This window comes from Aplysia californica, unplaced genomic scaffold (assembly GCF_000002075.1).
Source record: "Aplysia californica isolate F4 #8 unplaced genomic scaffold, AplCal3.0 scaffold00624, whole genome shotgun sequence".
Taxonomy (NCBI): Eukaryota; Metazoa; Mollusca; class Gastropoda; order Aplysiida; family Aplysiidae; genus Aplysia; species Aplysia californica.
Window position 1 is genome coordinate 302,189 of NW_004797894.1, and position 18,083 is coordinate 320,271.

The window sequence follows — 18,083 nt, forward strand, 5'->3', positions numbered from 1 at the left end:
TACATGTATATATAAAAATTCTAACAAGGAGCCACAACAACAAGGTCGGGTCAAAAGACCGTAAATACAGTCTCTGGTCGGGTCCTCTAGAAAATTGATCCCAGGGAAAAACATCTCTGAGCTCTCTAAGATTTCATCATTTTCAGAAAGAGAAAAGCGGGTCGTGCGAGAGGTATGACTTAATTAAAAGACGCCCCCACATCCCAGAAAGGTGCCCATATAATCCCCACTGTTACAAACATAACAAATAAACAAAACAAAATAGAAACAACTACTTACAAATAACCTTTAAGGCAGACAAACTAGTTTAACTTTTTAAAAAGAATTTAAACAAGCCAGAAGAAAACTAGAGCTAGCAAATAATTAAACAATAAACACACTACAGACAGCCGGCAAATCTAACGCCGAATAATTACTGGTCTAAAGCTTTGTTGTAATTCTAATGTAATCACTTAAGGCATGCGAATAGATGTATACATTGTAGGCCTACAATGTGTAGTCTTGCCTACCTGCTTCCAAATGAACGAATTATAATAACCTCAAGGAGATTTGTTGTAAGTCCTTGAATAACCTGCTCAATAGGCGCGCGCTTTGTACGTGTAGGTAAAGGTTACTCGGGGGAGGAGTAGTAGGGAAAAGTTAAAACAATCATAATGGTAGGTTGAAGAGAAAGGATCAGAGAAATTAGGGAAAGAGGATTAATAGGAGAGATGGTAATGATGCATAGGAAGAATTTAAGACTGGAATATGGCGCGTCGTGGGTAGGTCGGTAATAAAAGAAGGCAGATGAGTTGGATATGACGGGAGCAGAAAAAAGGGGGGGGAAATAAAGAGAATATGTTAGGGGAAAGGTGGCAATGGAAAGAGAGTATGCCTACGAGGGCCTGAGGGACATGATGGAAACCAGGGGAAGTAGACCTCGGGCTGGAAAAAAATTAGACTGAAGAGGGGGATGGAAAGAGTAAGAATGAAGCGGGGCAAATTAAGACGGTGGCATGAGTTGCAGAGGTCTGTTTTTTAAAATCAAGTTATATTAGGCTTATATTGAACTTTATGCTTGTGGTGTTCATGATTAAGTACACCCACCAACAGCTATAGATTAGTATTTATTTCATGCATGGGGGGCGGTGGGTGTATGTTGAGGGGACGCGCGCACTGCGATGAGCAGTATGAATTATGAGCCTAGATCCGCCGCTCTGCTAGGCTATCTATCTGGTGCTTCTGCTGAAGTGACAGAGTGTGCCGGTTTAGGGGTTCTATACAAGTTTTGAACGGAGTTTTCCGCTATGTATATTAAGCCTAGAGATATCTACCTTGCTTAACTAACCAGCACTCACAAAATTATTTGAAATGTTATAACCAGAAAAAAATACTGAATCAAAGTTAAGTTGATCAAAGCAGGCTTCGAATTTCTAGAAAATTAAATTAGGCCTACTTTCTGCATTCCATGTCCAAAGGAAAAAAAAGTAAGAAGAAAAATCTGGGGTATAGCAAATCCGATCAAAACAAAATGGACGGATACTTTGTCTTTGGCGTACAATGAACCGTGTGTTTGGTTTGTTATTCTTCATGGGATCAGTAAATTGCCCCGGGTTTTTTTCTTTCATATTTTCACATGGTTTTCTACACTCCAACTCCAGTATACCATTGATACATATTAGATTACAGACAGTTTAGCCTACACGACCACACTTGACTCTACAAAATTACTTAAAATTAAAATCTGTGTGACTACTGACTACTGACAGTATCTAAGTAGATCTAGGCCTACTACAATCTAGAATCTAGAATCAAGATCTAGAATCTAGATCTAGATCGTAGATTGTAGATCTAGATCTAGAAATCTAGAAAGTCTAGTGGCCCGCTGTTCTTCCCTTCCAAGCTCCCCTTCTCACTCTCGTCTTACTCAGTTTTCTACGTCCTCATCCTAAAACTAAAACCTTCGAATAAAGTTCGACTGCTAGCAACCGACTGACGTCTCTTACTGGGTTTTTCAGTCATCACGACCATGCCACCGTGCCCTTTGACCCACGACCCTGACTCCTTGAGGCTAATTGGTCAATCTAATTATTACGTGGTCCACTATTCGTATTGGCCACCTCTATTCTCACCTGGAGTGAGAATAGTGCAGGCGAGTCTTGTGGCTATTCTCACCCGGTGCGCGTTCACCAAATTTTGCGTCACCCTAAACCACAGAATTCTACACTGTGATAACAGAAAAATTGTAGAATTCTGTGCCGTGAACAAACGTTCCATTACAACTGTAGCCTACTAAAAGCGTACAATTTTGTCTGTGGGCAGTGGAGAGAGAGAGAGAAAGAGAGAGGGGAGTAGCGCGAGAATTTCCGGGCAAAACAAAATGGCGACCCGCGTAGTTCGGCTCGATTCGAAAAGTTAAATAGCCGTAGCATCTTTGTAGACAACCAAATTAATTTACTTTTGTGTTTTAACATCATTTTTTAACTTTGTTTTGGTCAATTTGATCGTCCACACCGATAGACAGTGTATTCAGAAAGAGACAGAGAGAGAGAGAAGAGGGGAGGAGTTGATCTTGCGAGAACTTCCGGGCGGGTGAGAATAGCCACTTTCATTCGTATTTGCTCGGGACTTTACTTGGCTAGGCATACTCCTGGTCCAGCACAGTGCAATAGAGGGCGAGAGATGGGTTGTAAGTAGTATGCAATGGAAGGAGTCGCTCCCCGTCCGTCCGTCTGCCCGCTCGAATGCATGGAGTCTCTCGGTCCGCCCGTCTGCTCGCTCGCTAAACGAACTGTTGTCTCTGTCCGATGTAGCGAGTTGCGAGTGGCGAACTACTCTTCACAAGCGGACGGCTCATTACCCGTCCACTCGTTGGCGGGTACTGCCAGTGAGTAGTTCGTTACTCGCGGACGCTAATTTTGCAAGCCTGACCCAACTCTAGCCCACTACCTTAAAATTGTCCGCACGTAGAGAACTATGAGTGCGCAGTTAGGCTAGGCGTGCGTAGTAATCACGGGCCGAGACGGGTAGTCCGGTAAAGTACAATTTACAGCCCTTATCTTTATAGCTCACTAGATCTACACTTACTTAGTCTAATATATTAATTATCTGCCTATTAAATTAGTAATCAAACTAAAGGCATGTGGTGTAGGCCTACAATGTGTAGTCTTGCCTACCTGTTTCCAAATGAATGAATTATAACCTATAGCTATAGATAGGCCTTTAATCTATTACTTTCACACTGTCAGTGTACTGTAGATTCTAGATCTTAATTTAGAATTAGATAGATCCTACTAGATCTAGATAGATCTAGATCTAGATCTAAATCTAGATTTAGGCTAGGCCTATTGAATGTTGGGCGCTCTTTGGAGATTGCCTTCCTGTTTCATTGGCAGCCATTTGGAAACTGATACTGATAAATTGCCATGTAAAATGTGAAGATTGTGGGTTTTTTAAAATTTTTATTTTTGCAAGCCCCCCCTGAAATGAAATATAGGCTAGGGCTTAGATTTATATTTTTGTAGTGAATTCAATGGCCACCCCTCTATTCTCACCTGGGATGAGAATGGCGCAAGACGAACCTTTTTTGGCTATTCTCACCCGGTGTGCTTTCACCGTTGTACCAGTGTAAACAAACGTTCCAGCGCTCTTGTGTTGAAAGCGTGCAATTTTGTCCGCGGGCAGTGAGAGAGAGAGGGAGGGGAAGGGGGTTGAGAAGGAGATAGAGAGAGTGAAAGAATAGCAAGAACTTCTGGGCAAAACAAAATGGCGACCGATGTAGTTTGGCTCGATTCGAAAAATGAAATAGCCTAGCATTCTTGTAGACGATCAAATTAGTAAAATACTTTTGTGCTATAAAATCATAAATTTTTTTCTTTGTTTTTTTGCTTGTCAATTTGATAATCCACACAGATAGACAGTTTTCAGAAGGAGTAGCAAGAACTTCCGGGCAAAACAAAATGGCGACCGGCGTAGTTCGGCTCGATTAAAAAAAAAGAATCTAGATATCTGAATGAAACCTTTTTTTTGTTGTAAGTAATATAATGGCAAAAATTACCCTCATTATTAGAGATAGCACCGGTACATGGTTGGCTACTACCTCATTTTTCGGTACATTTTAAAAACTTTTGTACATTGGTTTAAATATTTTTGTAATGAAACTGGTTTGTTCCTAAGTGGGAAAAGTTGTCACAGTAACCTACTAAAATCACTAAAATTTCATTATAAATGATCTCTTGTTCTCTCACTGAACTGAAGGAGAAATAAAACAGATTTGTGTATAAGTGGGGTATGAGGTTGAATGCCCCCCCCCCCCCCTTCCAAATCCAACCTCTCCGTTTATTAATTTTGGACCACTTGTCCACCCACCCCCTCCTTTTATTCCTACGCCCATAGCATAGGTAACTGCGTCTCTGGGGGAAAATGGGTTGTAAACTTCCACCCCATAGTCTTGTCAGGGCTAGGAGAGAGTGAGCCCTCAGTACAGTGTTCTTTTTTTTCAAATCTTTAACCTTTTTATAAATGAAGAGTTTCATTACGGAAGGCCCGTAGGAACAGGCTCCTACTTTGCTGAGCCCTAAAGACATTTGATTGGCTGTTAGGTTACTATAGTCTGTATTATATGTGGTGACAACAGTGATTGGATAAATGAACAAGAAGCAGCCAAGTTGATCAATGTGTTCATTGCGTGCAATTATAACGGTTTCATCTGCTTATTTCGTCATTTAAGAAACTTTCATTTACCTTGGGATAGAGTTGGGGGATGGGAAGAGGGGCTCAAGCCCGTGAGCCCTTCACTACCCACCGCCACTGCAATAGACCTTATTACATAGTAATATTGCGCATCATGTTTTTAACAATTTGTGGCGGTAGGGGCATCCCCAGTGTATTTCATCCATAATTTGATGTACAATTAGGTGAGAGATTTTCTTAACGATTGATTGGATGTTTTTAATGGCTATATTGTATACATGTACTGCTAAAAATGTGGCGGTTTAGCGCCTCAGCAGTGATTTGCATGCTGATGTAAAAGTAAAATTTTACCCACTTAGATTTCATAATAGGTAGAGATCTAATCTAGACTTATCTTTGTGACTGATAGTGAGTCAAGTTGTCATTGAAAGAGCAGAAAATAATGCTGACACTCTGCACTCTTAGTTGGCTTTTTTAAAGAGTATGCTATAGAAGCCTAGAGATAGATCGTTGCAATCTGATGATGTGTTGAAGAAACAAGGCGGAACAGGATGCTGTTTTTCTATTTCTCAAGTTACAAAGGAGTCAAAAGGAAGAACTATATAAAATGAAGGCGATACAAAGTGAAAGTTTGAAAGAGGGAGTGGTTGTAAACTGTGGGCCTTTTTTACTTTATATTGTGAGTGACAAGTCGGTATTATTACAACCTGATGATTGATAGTTTCTGGTTTCCATCTGTAAAACGAAAGTAATTCTCTTCTGCTTCTTGTGCTCACAAGACTGTTTTTGTCACTCATTGCTTTTTGAAACTTTTTCTATCACTGACCTTAATGCAATTTCTTTCTTCGCAGTGACATCATCAGATCTTCGCAGTGACATCATCAGATAAAACATGAAGTGAAGTGTTGATGTCTACTGTCCCCAGGACATCGTGATGACGTTTCTAGCATGGGCATGGTGATTGGCAAAAATGTGATTCATATATTGGAGAGACTTGCTCATAAAGAATAGGTGGAAGTGATAATATCATCAGGTTTCAAAATGTTGATGAGAACACTTGCTAAAATATGATTCATATTGGAGAGACTCGCTCATAAAGAACAGGTGGAAGTGATAATATCAGGTTTCAAAATGTTGATGAGAACACTTGCTGTGACTTGGTGTCTCCTTGCCCTGACCGGCCCCCACATCTGTGATGGTCAGCACTTTCATGATGACACTGTCCAGCAGCATCATCATCATGGTCCCAAGGAGAGTGTGTCACAGGGAAACAGTAGTGACAAAGACACTCTTTCTTTCCTTGGAGGAGATGTGTTAAAGTATTCTGCCCATGCCACAAGTCATTTTCACACGGTCAACAATAGTGGAGTGGAGCAACAGAACAGTAGTTCTGTGGTGAATGTGAGTGCTGTCTCAACTGCTGCGAGCAGGGCGCTGAGTTACAATTCCGGAACATTTGACGTGAAGAAATTCAGACCTCATAATCAAAGTCATTCACACCCGAGCCCTGCGTCTTTGTTGAAGGACAGTGTGGCTAATATGAAAGTTGTTCCTGCTGGTGACCATTTTGAGGCACAGGACAAGAACAGCACCAAGGGGCTAAAAACTAGTGCTACTGATGCGAATAGAATTAATAGCAATAGCAGTAGTGACTCAAGTATTCGCCCAGCTGACTTGTCTGCTAATCAGACGTCGGCAAGCTTTGATGGGAAGTCTAAGGCACAAAACTTGTCGGCAACAGAGTCGCCTCATTCTGAGAGTGCGACCCACAATATTTGCAACACCACGCATGCAGGTTTAACCAAGCGAGTTGATGTGGAATTTACAAGTTCTGTTGTTGACAATGGTAAGAACATTTTTTATATATATAAAATTTGTCAAAATCAGGGGAATGAAATTGTCTCTTGAAGATCAAATAATAGAATTAGATTAAAAATTGGTAAGCGTTTCTTAGGGTTCTTTCTGTCAGTATGGAAATGATTTGTTTGACCATTATTTATAATTGCCTACTATTAATTTGTAGTTTCAATGTTTATGATTCTGTGTGCTTATTGTAAAATCAGCTCTGCCCTTCCCATTACCTTGGCCAGTACTATGTGTTGCCCTTGCCTTGGGATTAGCTGTACTAGACCATATTTGTGGCATTGTGGTAAAAGTAGGCACTTGTTAAAAGAATGAAATTGAAGAAACAGGCATTTTTCCACCCGTAGGGTGAATTTGATTGATTTTACGTTTTTTGGCTCAACACTAGTTACATGTTTAAAAACACTCTGTGTTGTGGATTTTACTGAAAAATGTTGATTAAAGGCACGCAAAAAAATAAATTTGCAATTTCCAAGGTCACTCAAGCTTAAAAGACATATTCAGTAAACTTTGGTAGTCCTTTCCCTGCTAATTTTACATCTGAAACTAACGACCCCCATCTGGTTCAATTGCTAATTTCGACTTCTATTCAAGATAAATGGGTATTTTTTTTTCATCAAAAGCAGGGCAAATAATAAGTAGTAGGATTATATAATGACTCGCTGTGCCCAAAACTTACCGAGCCCCTCATTCCTCTGTGTCATGACACTTACATCATGTATTCAGTTAAGTCTATTATTTTGATTTCTTAATGTTTTCTTTCTCTTAATTTACCATGTTCTGTTCATGTGCCAGTAGAGGTTAATTAAATCCTTTTACTACAAACAAAAGGTTTTCAGCACAAAAATGTACTGCTTTTTTTGTTATATATTTGTGTTTAAGCCAATGGAATCGTGTTTTGATTTTTACAGAATTCATTATCACTTTTGATGGGTACTACAAGGCGCTAGCTCGCAAACGCTTCATTTCTGCTGCTTTACAAGAGGCAGGAGTTACCTCATGGAAAGTGTTACCCAGGATTAATCCAGCCAATTCTTATCCAAGTGACTTTGATGTAGTACAGGTGAGATCATATGTTTTTTTGACTGCACTTTGTATTTTAAAGTCTTTTACAGGTACCTGTCAAAAGTAATGGAGCTAAATGGGTTGAACTTAGTTCTATAATGGTGTAAGTGTAAGACACTCTCTCTCTCTTTTGGTGCTGTGGCGTTGTAAACGGTCAGCGATGCCGACAGCACGCAGGAACTCAACACTTGCTCGGGGGTCCTTGAAAAGTGCTGAAAGTGGGTTACTGAAATATCCCGCCAGACGAGTTCTGGCTCGATAGTTGGCGGGACATCTCAGGAACATATGGTCCATAGTCTCGTCCTCCTCCTTGCAGGCTCGACAGGACGGATCTGGGTTGTCTGTTGGTGCAATTTTGTGGAGATATGATCTCAGCAAGGCGATTGTCCAACAGTTCTCATTGTGTAAGACACTTGACCTCAGTAGGTGGCCTGGGCTCTGTTTTCACACTGGGTAATTAATGTTTTTAAATGAGACTGTATTTAGCCAGTCTCATAAGTTACTGATTTTAGTTTCACAAGTTCTAGGTTTTCACAACCAATAAGGAATTTTCAAAAGTACTTCCATCATATATATATATATATATATATATATATATATATATATATATTTCTCTCTTAGTATTATGTAGTGCTTTCTTAATTTCAGTTTCATGGAAATTCCGACCAAAATGGTGTGAGTGCTTTAGAAGATCATCCCTTGATTAAAAGAGTCACCCCACACCGAAAAGTCACAAGGTCCTTGAAGTACACCAAAGGTAATCTTCGTTTTTCATGTTACTCTGTCCTGTTCCTTTGTACCATAATTTGATGGCAAAATCAAGTGTGGTGTTCTAGTTGGTCTTGTTGACTTGACCACTTCATGTTGAACATTTCTTTCAACGGGTTACCTCTCCTTATGATGCTTTGTTTTGTCTGCTTAAGCTGCAGTAATATATTATGTTGAAACAGTTTCTTTGCTTGCATGAAGACATTTCTCAGTTGCATTGTCCTTGAATGTTGAATGCTGAAGATAGAGATATTTGTCTTGTCTTCACCCCCCCCCCCCCCCCCGGACAGTGCTACTGACAAGTGTCTTTAGACTGTATTTAGCCAGTCTCATAAGTGCTACTGACAAGTGTCTTTAGGCCATTCCTAAAGGGAATGTTCCTACAGTAGAGTTGTACCGGTACTTGTAAATTGGCTGATTCATCAGTGTCATGTTCATAACTGTGCCTGAACTGCAACAGGGAGCTGCTGCTTTTTCCTTCCTAATCCTTACCATCGTCATTTTTTTCCTCTACTTTTTTTGTATCCTTGTCACTCTCTTGTGGACCGCCATTTCCGGGGTGCTTTGATAGTCAAAGCAGACTCTGTGCTGCTGAAGCTAGAGAAGTGAGCAGAGTATGCCTGATTCCCTGTAAGGACTTCTCTGTCGACATCCACCCCTTGGCGCTCATATGACCTAATGCAGTTTGCGAGCGCCGTAATGCCTCTACTAAAACAAACTGTCTTGTCTTATTTTATTTCAATTTTTCTAGTATAGATAGTGAACATAGTAATTTTAACCAAGTACGGCTGAAGACCTTTCTGTTGCACAAAGGAAACCATTTCACAAAATTCCCTTCCTTGGCAAAATAAAAAAGCCCCTTTTCTTTATTTTTTGATGGTCCCAATGATAATGTATAAATTTACCAGCTCATTTATCATTCATGGTTATCTGTGGTGCAACAAGCTATTCCCCTTTCTGAGAGTATTGTGCTGCAGATTTTCAATGTTTACCTTATTTAGAGCAAGCTTTTGAACAAGAGACTAGCCCCTGGAGCTTACCAGATGTTTGCCATTCTGAACATGATGCTATAGGCAGATAGTGTTTTGTACTCCTCCACAATCTAAAAATTTTGTAGGTGGGTGGTTGGCAGGTGCTTTTTCCTGTGAAACCTCTATTGTCTTTATCACTCGTCCTTCTTTTTTGTGTTTGTTACTCTCTTGTAACACCTCTAATCTTCGGCACTTATATGACCTTATTGTGTTGCAAGTGCTGTAAAAAGAATGTTCATTAACTCTCAGCTTAGTTAAATGTCTGTGTCTGTCATTATTCATTATTCCTGAACGGTATACAAATAAATGTTTGCCCACAGTTTGTGCTATAGAAGTTGGGAGCGTGGGTGGTTGGCGGTTGTTCTAGTGGGGTTTGCTCCTTCTTTCCTATCAAACGTCTATCGTCTTAATCTCCCCTCCTTTTTTTATGTTTGTTACTCCCTCGTTACACCTCTAATCTTCGGCACTTATATGACCTTATTGTGTTACAAGTGCTGTAAAACTCTTACTGAAAAACTAAACAAGAAGTTGGGAGCAACTCACCATTTACTAGAATGAATTATGTTTACATTGGGTTTTTTTTTCTTCTGTTTATGCAGTACCAGATGACGACAATGAGGCGGAGGCGGATAAGGAGGAACAAATGGATAGCTTCAATGCCCGGAATGCAGGGAGAAAAAGCTTATCCATGGTATGTTTTTTTCTTTGCTCGAATTTGATAGTGATTGCTTATGTCGTATCATATTATTTCTCTCTTTCTCTGTCTTTCATTTCTCTGTCTTGTCTTGTGGATGGTTGGTTTAATGTCTCATGTCATCTGCCTTTTCTGGACCTTTCTTCTTCTCAGTGTCTTGTACCAGTGTTCACTGAGAAAGCTGTGATGTAGGTGGTTGGCGGGTGCTCTGGTGTGGTTTGCTCCTTCTTTCAGGTCCTATCAAATATCTGTCATCATTATCTCTCCTCCTTTTTTTGTGTTTGTTATTCTCTTAAAACACCCCTAATCCTCGGCACTTAAATGACCCAAATATGTTGCAAAGTGCTGTACAACTCTTACTAAAACTTAACCCTTCCAGCCCCCAGTGCGTTTATTTTCAGCAGCGCCTGTACCTCCCACTGTCCCAAGAGCATATATTCTCAGTTTCAGGGGGTACAGAATTTGAGCATTTTTCGAAATTAGCAAACCTAATTTAACTTAAATTTTCATAATATTTGTTCATTTACCTTTAAACATTGTTATATGTTGCTTTCTAAACCTCATTACATAGATACTACATCACTTTTTAGAATGCATGCCTCTTTTTCTGAAATACTGCGGCATTGGCTTGAACTGGGGTTAGGGAGTGCACAAAAATGGCTGGGGCTGGAAGAGTTAAAACAAACTGTGACCCTTATTGTGCTGTCTCACTGTAAACTACAACCCAATCTCTATTTTGTTTGGCTATATGTAGTGTTGTCCATGTTTTGTTTGAACGTGTGTCTTTTTGTTCTGTATCTTGAGAGATGAATTGTTTCCTTTTTACCGTCTCTATAATACACCTTCTGCTGCCCTGCAGCCTTGTACACATTTTTGTCCTGGTGACCCAGGGATGAAGGGAATCATGTGTTTCTTATATGGAGAAAGTCTTTAGGGCTGAACTTGCATGGGTAGTTTTGTCTTATATGTTTTGTGAATTGGAAAAAGTGTTTTCATTGATGAAATTTTCAGAGAATAATTCACTAATTCTGTGTAAAGGTCTTCAAACCAAGAAGAAATATGGTTGACAGGAGAAAATTAAGATTATATTCATGTTCATCCTTCAACTTTTGTGTGTGTCTCTCTGTGTTGGTCTAGTTTGTTGTGACTACTTCAGTGGCCTGTTCCCCTGAACTTGTCATTTTTTAAACCTTGCAATATGCAATAGTGGGTGGTTGGCGGGTGCTCTGGTGTGGTTTGCTCCTTCTTTCCTATAAAAAAATCAATCGTCTCTATCTCCCCTCCTTCTTTTTTGTGTTTGTTACTCTCTTGTAACTCGTCTAATCTTCGGCACTTATATGACTTTATTGTGTTGCAAGTGCCGTAAAACACTTACTAAAACTAGAAAGTGAAATATGCAATGGTTTTGTCTTGTAAAGTGCTTTTTCTACGAACTTCTCTAAAGTTTGGTCAGAGCAAATGTGTCAGGACGCAGTGGAATCAGGTGCTCATCAGTTTTTTGGCATATATGGAGTTATTGGTATCGTCTTACAGGTTATTCATTGTGTCTTGCTTTCGATTTTTTAAAATATCAATTTTTCTCGAATAGAAGTGGATATATGCGATTGAAGGAGATGGGGTCGCTTAAGTGTTTTTGGAAACTGCAAATATATATTTTTGGTGTCTTTAACGAACGTTTTTCCATAAAATCCACACATAGAAGTGTTTTTGAATGGGCACACAAGGTGTTGAGCCAAAAAACAAAAATTCGAAACAAATGTCAAAAAACTGTTAGAAAAATGCCGATTTTTTGGATTTCATGATTTTGACGAATGCCTGATTTCACCCCAATGACTCACAAATGGTCGACTTATGAATGTTTTTGCTAATGAAAACAGAGAATCTTAAAGTATATGGGGGGACTTGTGAAAGTAGTAGTACACTCCTCTTGATAAAATTGCTCTGAGAATAGCGGTACGTCATGTGATTTTTTTCTGCTTTTTCTTTTTAGCCTGCCATGTGGTTGTCTCCCCCCAAGTACAAGTCCAGGAAGCTGCTCAGAGCTGTGCCCAAGCAGGTATTGTTGAGCTTGTGTTGACAGCTTTTGTGGGTGGTTGGAGGGTGCTCTGGTGTGGTTTGCTCCTTCTTTTCTCTAAAAAAATCTATCTTCTCTACTTCCCCTCCTTCTTTTTTGTGTTTGTTACTCTCTTGTAACGCTTCCAGTCCTTGGCACTTATATGACCTTATTGTGTTGCAAAAGCCGTAAGACTCTTAATAAAACTACGCTGACAGCTTTTTGTAGGATTTATTTGATCCAGATGTGTTGACGAACTCCTGAAAATTGAATATTTGTATTGAATTGGAATAGACCGCTGCTAAATGTTTCACCCTTCCATCATCAGAATCCCAATTTATTTATTTTTTGTCTGAATGTTTTGTTTGCCTATTTGTGATTGGAAGTAAATTGTGTGGTAAGCAGTGTTTACGTGGGTGGTTGGCGGGTGCTCTGGTGAGGTTTGCTCCTTCTTTCCTATCAAACAACTATCGTCCTGATCTCTCATCCTTCTTTTTTATGTTTGTTACTCTCTTGTTTCTTCTCTTTTTATATTGAATTTCAATGAGAGTAATATATAATTTGAATTTTTTATGTATACCTGCATGCGTTTTTATGGTTCTGTACAACCAAGAAAAATTTCTCTCTGGGATAATAGAGTATTATCTGATCTTATCTTATAATCTTCGGCACTTGTATGACCTTATTGTGTTGCAAGTGCCGTAAAACTCTTACTAAAACTAAATAAGCAGTGTTTACCGTGCTGGTCCAGTGAAGTCTATCTGATGTGGATAGGGAAAGGGTGAACTATTACATCTTGTGTGCCTAATGTTGGCTTCTGTTTGTTCTAACTATTTTACATCAAAGTTTTGCTTCTTCTTTCCTATCAAACGTCTATCGTCTTTATCTCCCTCATTCTTTTTTGTGTTTGTTACTCTCTTGTAACACCTCTAATATTCGGCACTTATATGACCGTGTTGCAAGTGCCGTAAAACACTTACTAAAACTAAAACATGTGTTGGCTTATTGAAACCTGGCAATCTCTTTTGTCTTTCAGATTGTCAGCGCTCTCCAAGCGGAAATGCTGTGGGGATTGGGTTACACAGGTAACACAAAGAATTTTTGCCTTTTGTATCCATTGTAGGGGGTGGATTGGGGGGGGGGGGGGGGGGGTGCATCGGTTTTGTTTGCACCTTCTTTTTTTGTCCAGTATTCTGTCATAGCTTACTTCTGATCTGATCTGATACATGTTGTTACTATAGTCAAATCTGCTCTAACCGCCACCTGTCTACTTGAGACCGTCGCTTGTTCAAACAACTACTTACCGTTTTCCCCCCTTGTGTTTTTTAAGATAAACAGTCGAACCTGTGTAAGACGGCCACCCATTGTCAAGGAGAAAACTGACCATATAAGACAGGTGGCCGTCTTAGGCAGGACTGATCAAGATGAAGAAAACAAACCATTCCTTTCTGAGGTCCCAACCGAAGATAGCCGCATCGTTGTTGTTTTCGCTGAGTTTTTTTCTTCTTTTTCTTTCTTTTGTTGCTGCTTTTGTGCGAGGGTGACAATAAAACCAAATGTGTCAGACAAGGAGGACTGAGTGCTATGGTAAAACAAACACTCGGGACGTAATGGAGTCACTTTGGTGGCCGTCTAAGACTGGTGTTATTGCTTAGTGTGATAGGGGTTGCGTGTTAAAATAAGGTGGCCGCGGCCGCGTTGGAAAGGTGCCTGTTTTACACAGTTAAGTTATATAGAAAAAACGCAAGGGGGGGGGGGGAATGGAAAGTGGCCGTTTGTACAGGTGGCCGTCTTATAGAGGTGGCCGTCAGGGCAGGTTTCACTGTATTACAAAGACACTGTCCCCCTTGATAGTGAGTGGCTGTCTGAGACAATTTCAACTGTGCTTGGAAAATGCCTTACAAAGTTTGATTATAATTGGAACCAATATGGAACAAAATGTTTTTTCTTCTAATTTTGTTTTTATTGCAAGACAGAAACGATAAAAAAATCCTATGCTTTGTTTTATTTGTGGGAAAAGCCTTATATTTGTGATAATGACTGTATTTTGAAATTATACTCTTGTGAACTAAAATGACATTTGTCCATTAATTTCAGGTGCCGGAGTGAAAGTGGCTATTTTTGACACTGGGCTGGCCACTGACCATCCCCATTTTAAAAGGGGCAGACTGAAGGACAGAACAAACTGGACAAACGAGAAAACACTTGATGACGGTAATCTCAGGGAACTGTAACCAAGACATTGTTAAACTGATCATGTTCATTCATGTTCATAAATTTATATTTGATCTTGGGAATGTGAGAAAGTAGGTTATGAGAAAAGTAAATATGAAGCCTTATGATGTTGCTTTTTGCAGTAATTAAAAATTTGAGTGAAATCCTTTTTCATGGATACACCACCCCCCGAGGCAATGCTACTGACTGAAGTGTCTTTAGGGCCATTCCCAAAGGGGGGACATTAACCATGTTCTTATGGACAGTAAAATTGTAATCATAAATGGGATGATTCATCAATGTCGTGCTCATAACTGTGCCTGAACTTCAACAGGGAAGTGCTGCTTTATCTTTCCTAATCCTTACTATCGTCATTTTCCCTCTACTTCTTTTGTATGTTTGTCACACTCTTGTGACCCGCTATTTCCGGGGTGCCTTAATAGTTGAAGTAGACTTTGTACTGTGGGATGCTCCTTTTACGTGGATGGTTGGTAGGTGCTCTGATGGGGTTTGGTTCTTCTTTCCTATCAAACATCTATTGTCATTATCTCCCCTTCTTCTTTTTTATGTTTGTTACTCTCTTGGAACACCTGTAATCTTCTGGTGCTCATACGGCCTTATGCAGTTGAGAGCACCGTAAAACGTCTACTAAAACTAAAGCTCTTTTTACTTCTGTATCTATGTTGTTTTTGTCCAAATTGCGTCCTTCTGGTGAAATGTGACCATTGTTGTGCTGACTTGTCTTTACTTTCAACCTTCTGGACAGGCCTTGGCCATGGGACTTTTGTAGCTGGAGTCATTGCAAGCCACAAGGAATGCCTGGGATTTGCTCCAGATGCAGACATTTTTGTCTTCAGGGTGTTCACCAACAATCAGGTAAGCTTTTTTCTAGAAGTGTACATCATAATGGGAGAACTGCTAGGTGCTTTGTTTTGTACATTGTAATATGGTCGCTTTTAAGCACAAGTGGGCTATCCCGAAAAATTTACTTTTGTGGAAATCGAAGGTAAAGTTTTTGCCCCTTGTTCAGTTTCTTTAAAATACAAGGAGAGTTTTCTCTATAACGAAACAAATATACGCACCAATGAAATGAAACTTCTCCTATAGGTAGGGCAATGCTCACTTTTGGTGTATGTCAAGATTTCTGGAAACTCCTGGAATCTGGGTTAGCCCGCTTGTCCTTAAAAGCGATCATATAGAAGGAGAGCACTTGGATGTGGTACGGCCCTCCTAGAGTGTCAGGTAGTTCAGGCCGAAACACTTGCTTGAAGGGGGTTCTTCCTCTGAAGATCTACTGTCTGTTCACCTCATGAGTTTTCTTCGACTGAATGCCAGCACAGCGTGGTGATTGTGGTGGTATCTGAGTGAGAGAAGTGTGTGGAAATTATGTTAATATCCAGGGCTTTGACTCTAAGTAATGTAAAAAATGATCAGTATAACAAAGGAATTCTGCGGTTTCTGCTGATGTAACAGAATCAGAACAGAATCATCGTGGCCTGTACTTTTGTCCATAATGGTTTGAGAGAAAAATGGTAGTTTGAGAAGCGCGACTAGTTGATGCTATTTATTTACAAATCATCTGATGTTTCTTTTTGTCCTGCTTATTGACAAGTCTAGATAATGATTATCAGGTCAGGGGGCTCTCGTGGCCTAGAGGTTAAGGCGTTAGCCTCTCATTCAAAGGTCCCGGGTTCGAATCCGGGTTGCGACTGAAAAGTTTTCTTCGCTCTCTGCTCTCTAGCAATGTTCTGTCATCTGCTTTCGTCTCCCCTTTCTGCCCCCACCCCCTCACCTCCTTTGCTCCATCATCTGGACTCCTGACTCTTTCTGCAACCTTTCTACTGCTACTCCTTGGCTCCTTCTTATTGCTGTCTTTCAGCCACACCCCTGATCTTCTGGTAGGAAAGATCTACACCTAGCCTTCTCGGACAAGGGCGAAAAATCTCGGAATGCCCGTATGCAAGTTGCACACGTTAAAGATCCCTTGGTGGTCTAAAATCGATAAGAGTAGGCTTCGGCCACCACCCGGGCAAAATTCAAAATTTCCTATCAATTGAAGAAGTTTAATTTGTCATATGACCTTATGCAGTTGCGAGCGCTGTAAAACACTTACCAAAAAAAAAAGAAAAGAAAAAAATTATCATGTTGTGTACTCCTCTTTGACTCAAAACAAGCAGAAAAATGCCCTGTTGTTCTTAAACCTGAGTGGGCAGCAAGGGATGAAGTGCAAACATGGAAAATCCCTGTGGGTGGTACGAAATGTAGTAATTTGATTTCTAACTGTTCTTTAAGAAATTGTATTCCTTGAATTTGCTTTGTATGATTTTGTAACATTGTTCTGATTTGGGTAGTACTTTTGATTGAGTTAGCTTCTTGCTATGTCTTAAGTCGCACTGAAAGAACAGGTAAAAAAGTGAAGTTGTTCCTGCATCTGATCCGGACATTGAGGATTGCCTTGTTATTGAGACAACTTCCTGGGCTTTCAGCGTATTGTGGTAGGGTGGCCAGTTTCCTTCCACTCCGCCTTTACTTCCCCAACTCGAAGTCAGGTACCCATTACTGCTGGGTTGGCAGGAGGGGGCGAAAAAAATCTGTGTCCGAACCGGGGCTCGAATCTGGACTTTCCGCTTCAGAGACGAATGCACTAACCGCTCCGCCACCGCACCCTCAAAAGAACAGGTATCACCATGTAATGTTTTGATTATGCTGAATACAGTTTTGTTTTGATACCATGTTTCTTGGTCTTTCTCAGGTGTCCTATACATCCTGGTTCCTAGATGCCTTCAACTATGCTATTCTCAAGAAGATCGATGTCCTCAACTTGAGCATTGGAGGCCCTGATTTCATGGATCATCCTTTCGTAGACAAGGTGTGCCTTGAAAAATTTTACGCACTGTGTTATCCTCTTATGACTTGTTTATTGTACTTTTAAACCTCTTCTCAAATAATTGCCTTCCCTTTTTGGGGGAAAGGGGTTCTTCTTCTTTCAACCTGCTTTGGATTATTTTCCAGATGGTGATCGGAGATTTTGTTTGTTATTTTAAATATGCTTAGTGTGATGTTCTGCTATATTATCAGTAGATTTTTTGGGCTACTGCCTTTTTTTAAAAAACATTCAGTTAAAATTTAGAGCACATTTTCTTACAGGGTTTTTTAAAACATATTTTTCTCATTGATATAGATTTGTATGGAGTGCTATGTTCTTAGTGTTAGGTTAACAAGCTTTTTGGCATTACATTGTGTTCTATATTTTCACAAAAATATTTAACGTGATCTTGGTAGCACTCTGTCAAGGATTGTGATATTAAATTTCATAAACGTGTCAAACTGCTGTAGTGTTTTAACTCATTTTCTTAATGTGAATCAGGTCTGGGAGCTTACTGCCAACAAGGTTATTATGGTGTCTGCTATTGGCAATGATGGACCTTTGTATGGGTAAGTGATTTGATTTATCAAACATTGCTTTTTGTGGTTTATAATCTTGTTCTTTATTGTTCAAATCATTTTCAAAGTCAGAGAGTAATAGTCCATGTATGTTATGTAACAAGCATATTTTATTTGAGTCTTGTTCGATTTTATAAATGGAATATTAAAATACTAAATTTGTACGTGTTCCTCATGGGAAATATGTTCATAAAAGCAGCCTTGTTTTAAAGCTAAAGAAACAAATCGGAAAATGGTGTTTTGTAAAATCTAGTGAAATAAAGCAAGGCTTTTGACTTTC

At 39.8% G+C, this 18,083-nt stretch overlaps 1 protein-coding gene across 3 annotated transcripts in view; it reads left to right on the forward strand.

The window, feature by feature from the left end:
• The first annotated feature begins 1,226 nt into the window (after positions 1 to 1,226).
• Positions 1,227 to 18,083, forward strand: part of LOC101846379 (membrane-bound transcription factor site-1 protease) — a 107,219-nt gene continuing 90,362 nt past the window's right edge. Inside the window, exons 1-11 of one of the 3 annotated variants that reach the window (XM_005107720.3) lie at positions 1,227 to 1,578; positions 5,523 to 6,517; positions 7,446 to 7,597; positions 8,248 to 8,356; positions 9,998 to 10,089; positions 12,083 to 12,148; positions 13,182 to 13,230; positions 14,243 to 14,359; positions 15,126 to 15,235; positions 17,112 to 17,228; positions 17,727 to 17,794. In XM_005107720.3, the coding sequence (XP_005107777.1) occupies positions 5,803 to 6,517; positions 7,446 to 7,597; positions 8,248 to 8,356; positions 9,998 to 10,089; positions 12,083 to 12,148; positions 13,182 to 13,230; positions 14,243 to 14,359; positions 15,126 to 15,235; positions 17,112 to 17,228; positions 17,727 to 17,794 (1,595 nt within the window). In that variant the 5' untranslated portion in view covers positions 1,227 to 1,578; positions 5,523 to 5,802. The remainder of the gene's footprint in view (positions 1,579 to 5,522; positions 6,518 to 7,445; positions 7,598 to 8,247; positions 8,357 to 9,997; positions 10,090 to 12,082; positions 12,149 to 13,181; positions 13,231 to 14,242; positions 14,360 to 15,125; positions 15,236 to 17,111; positions 17,229 to 17,726; positions 17,795 to 18,083) is intronic. The other 2 variants (XM_005107719.3, XM_005107718.3) reach the window with 2 other exon arrangements.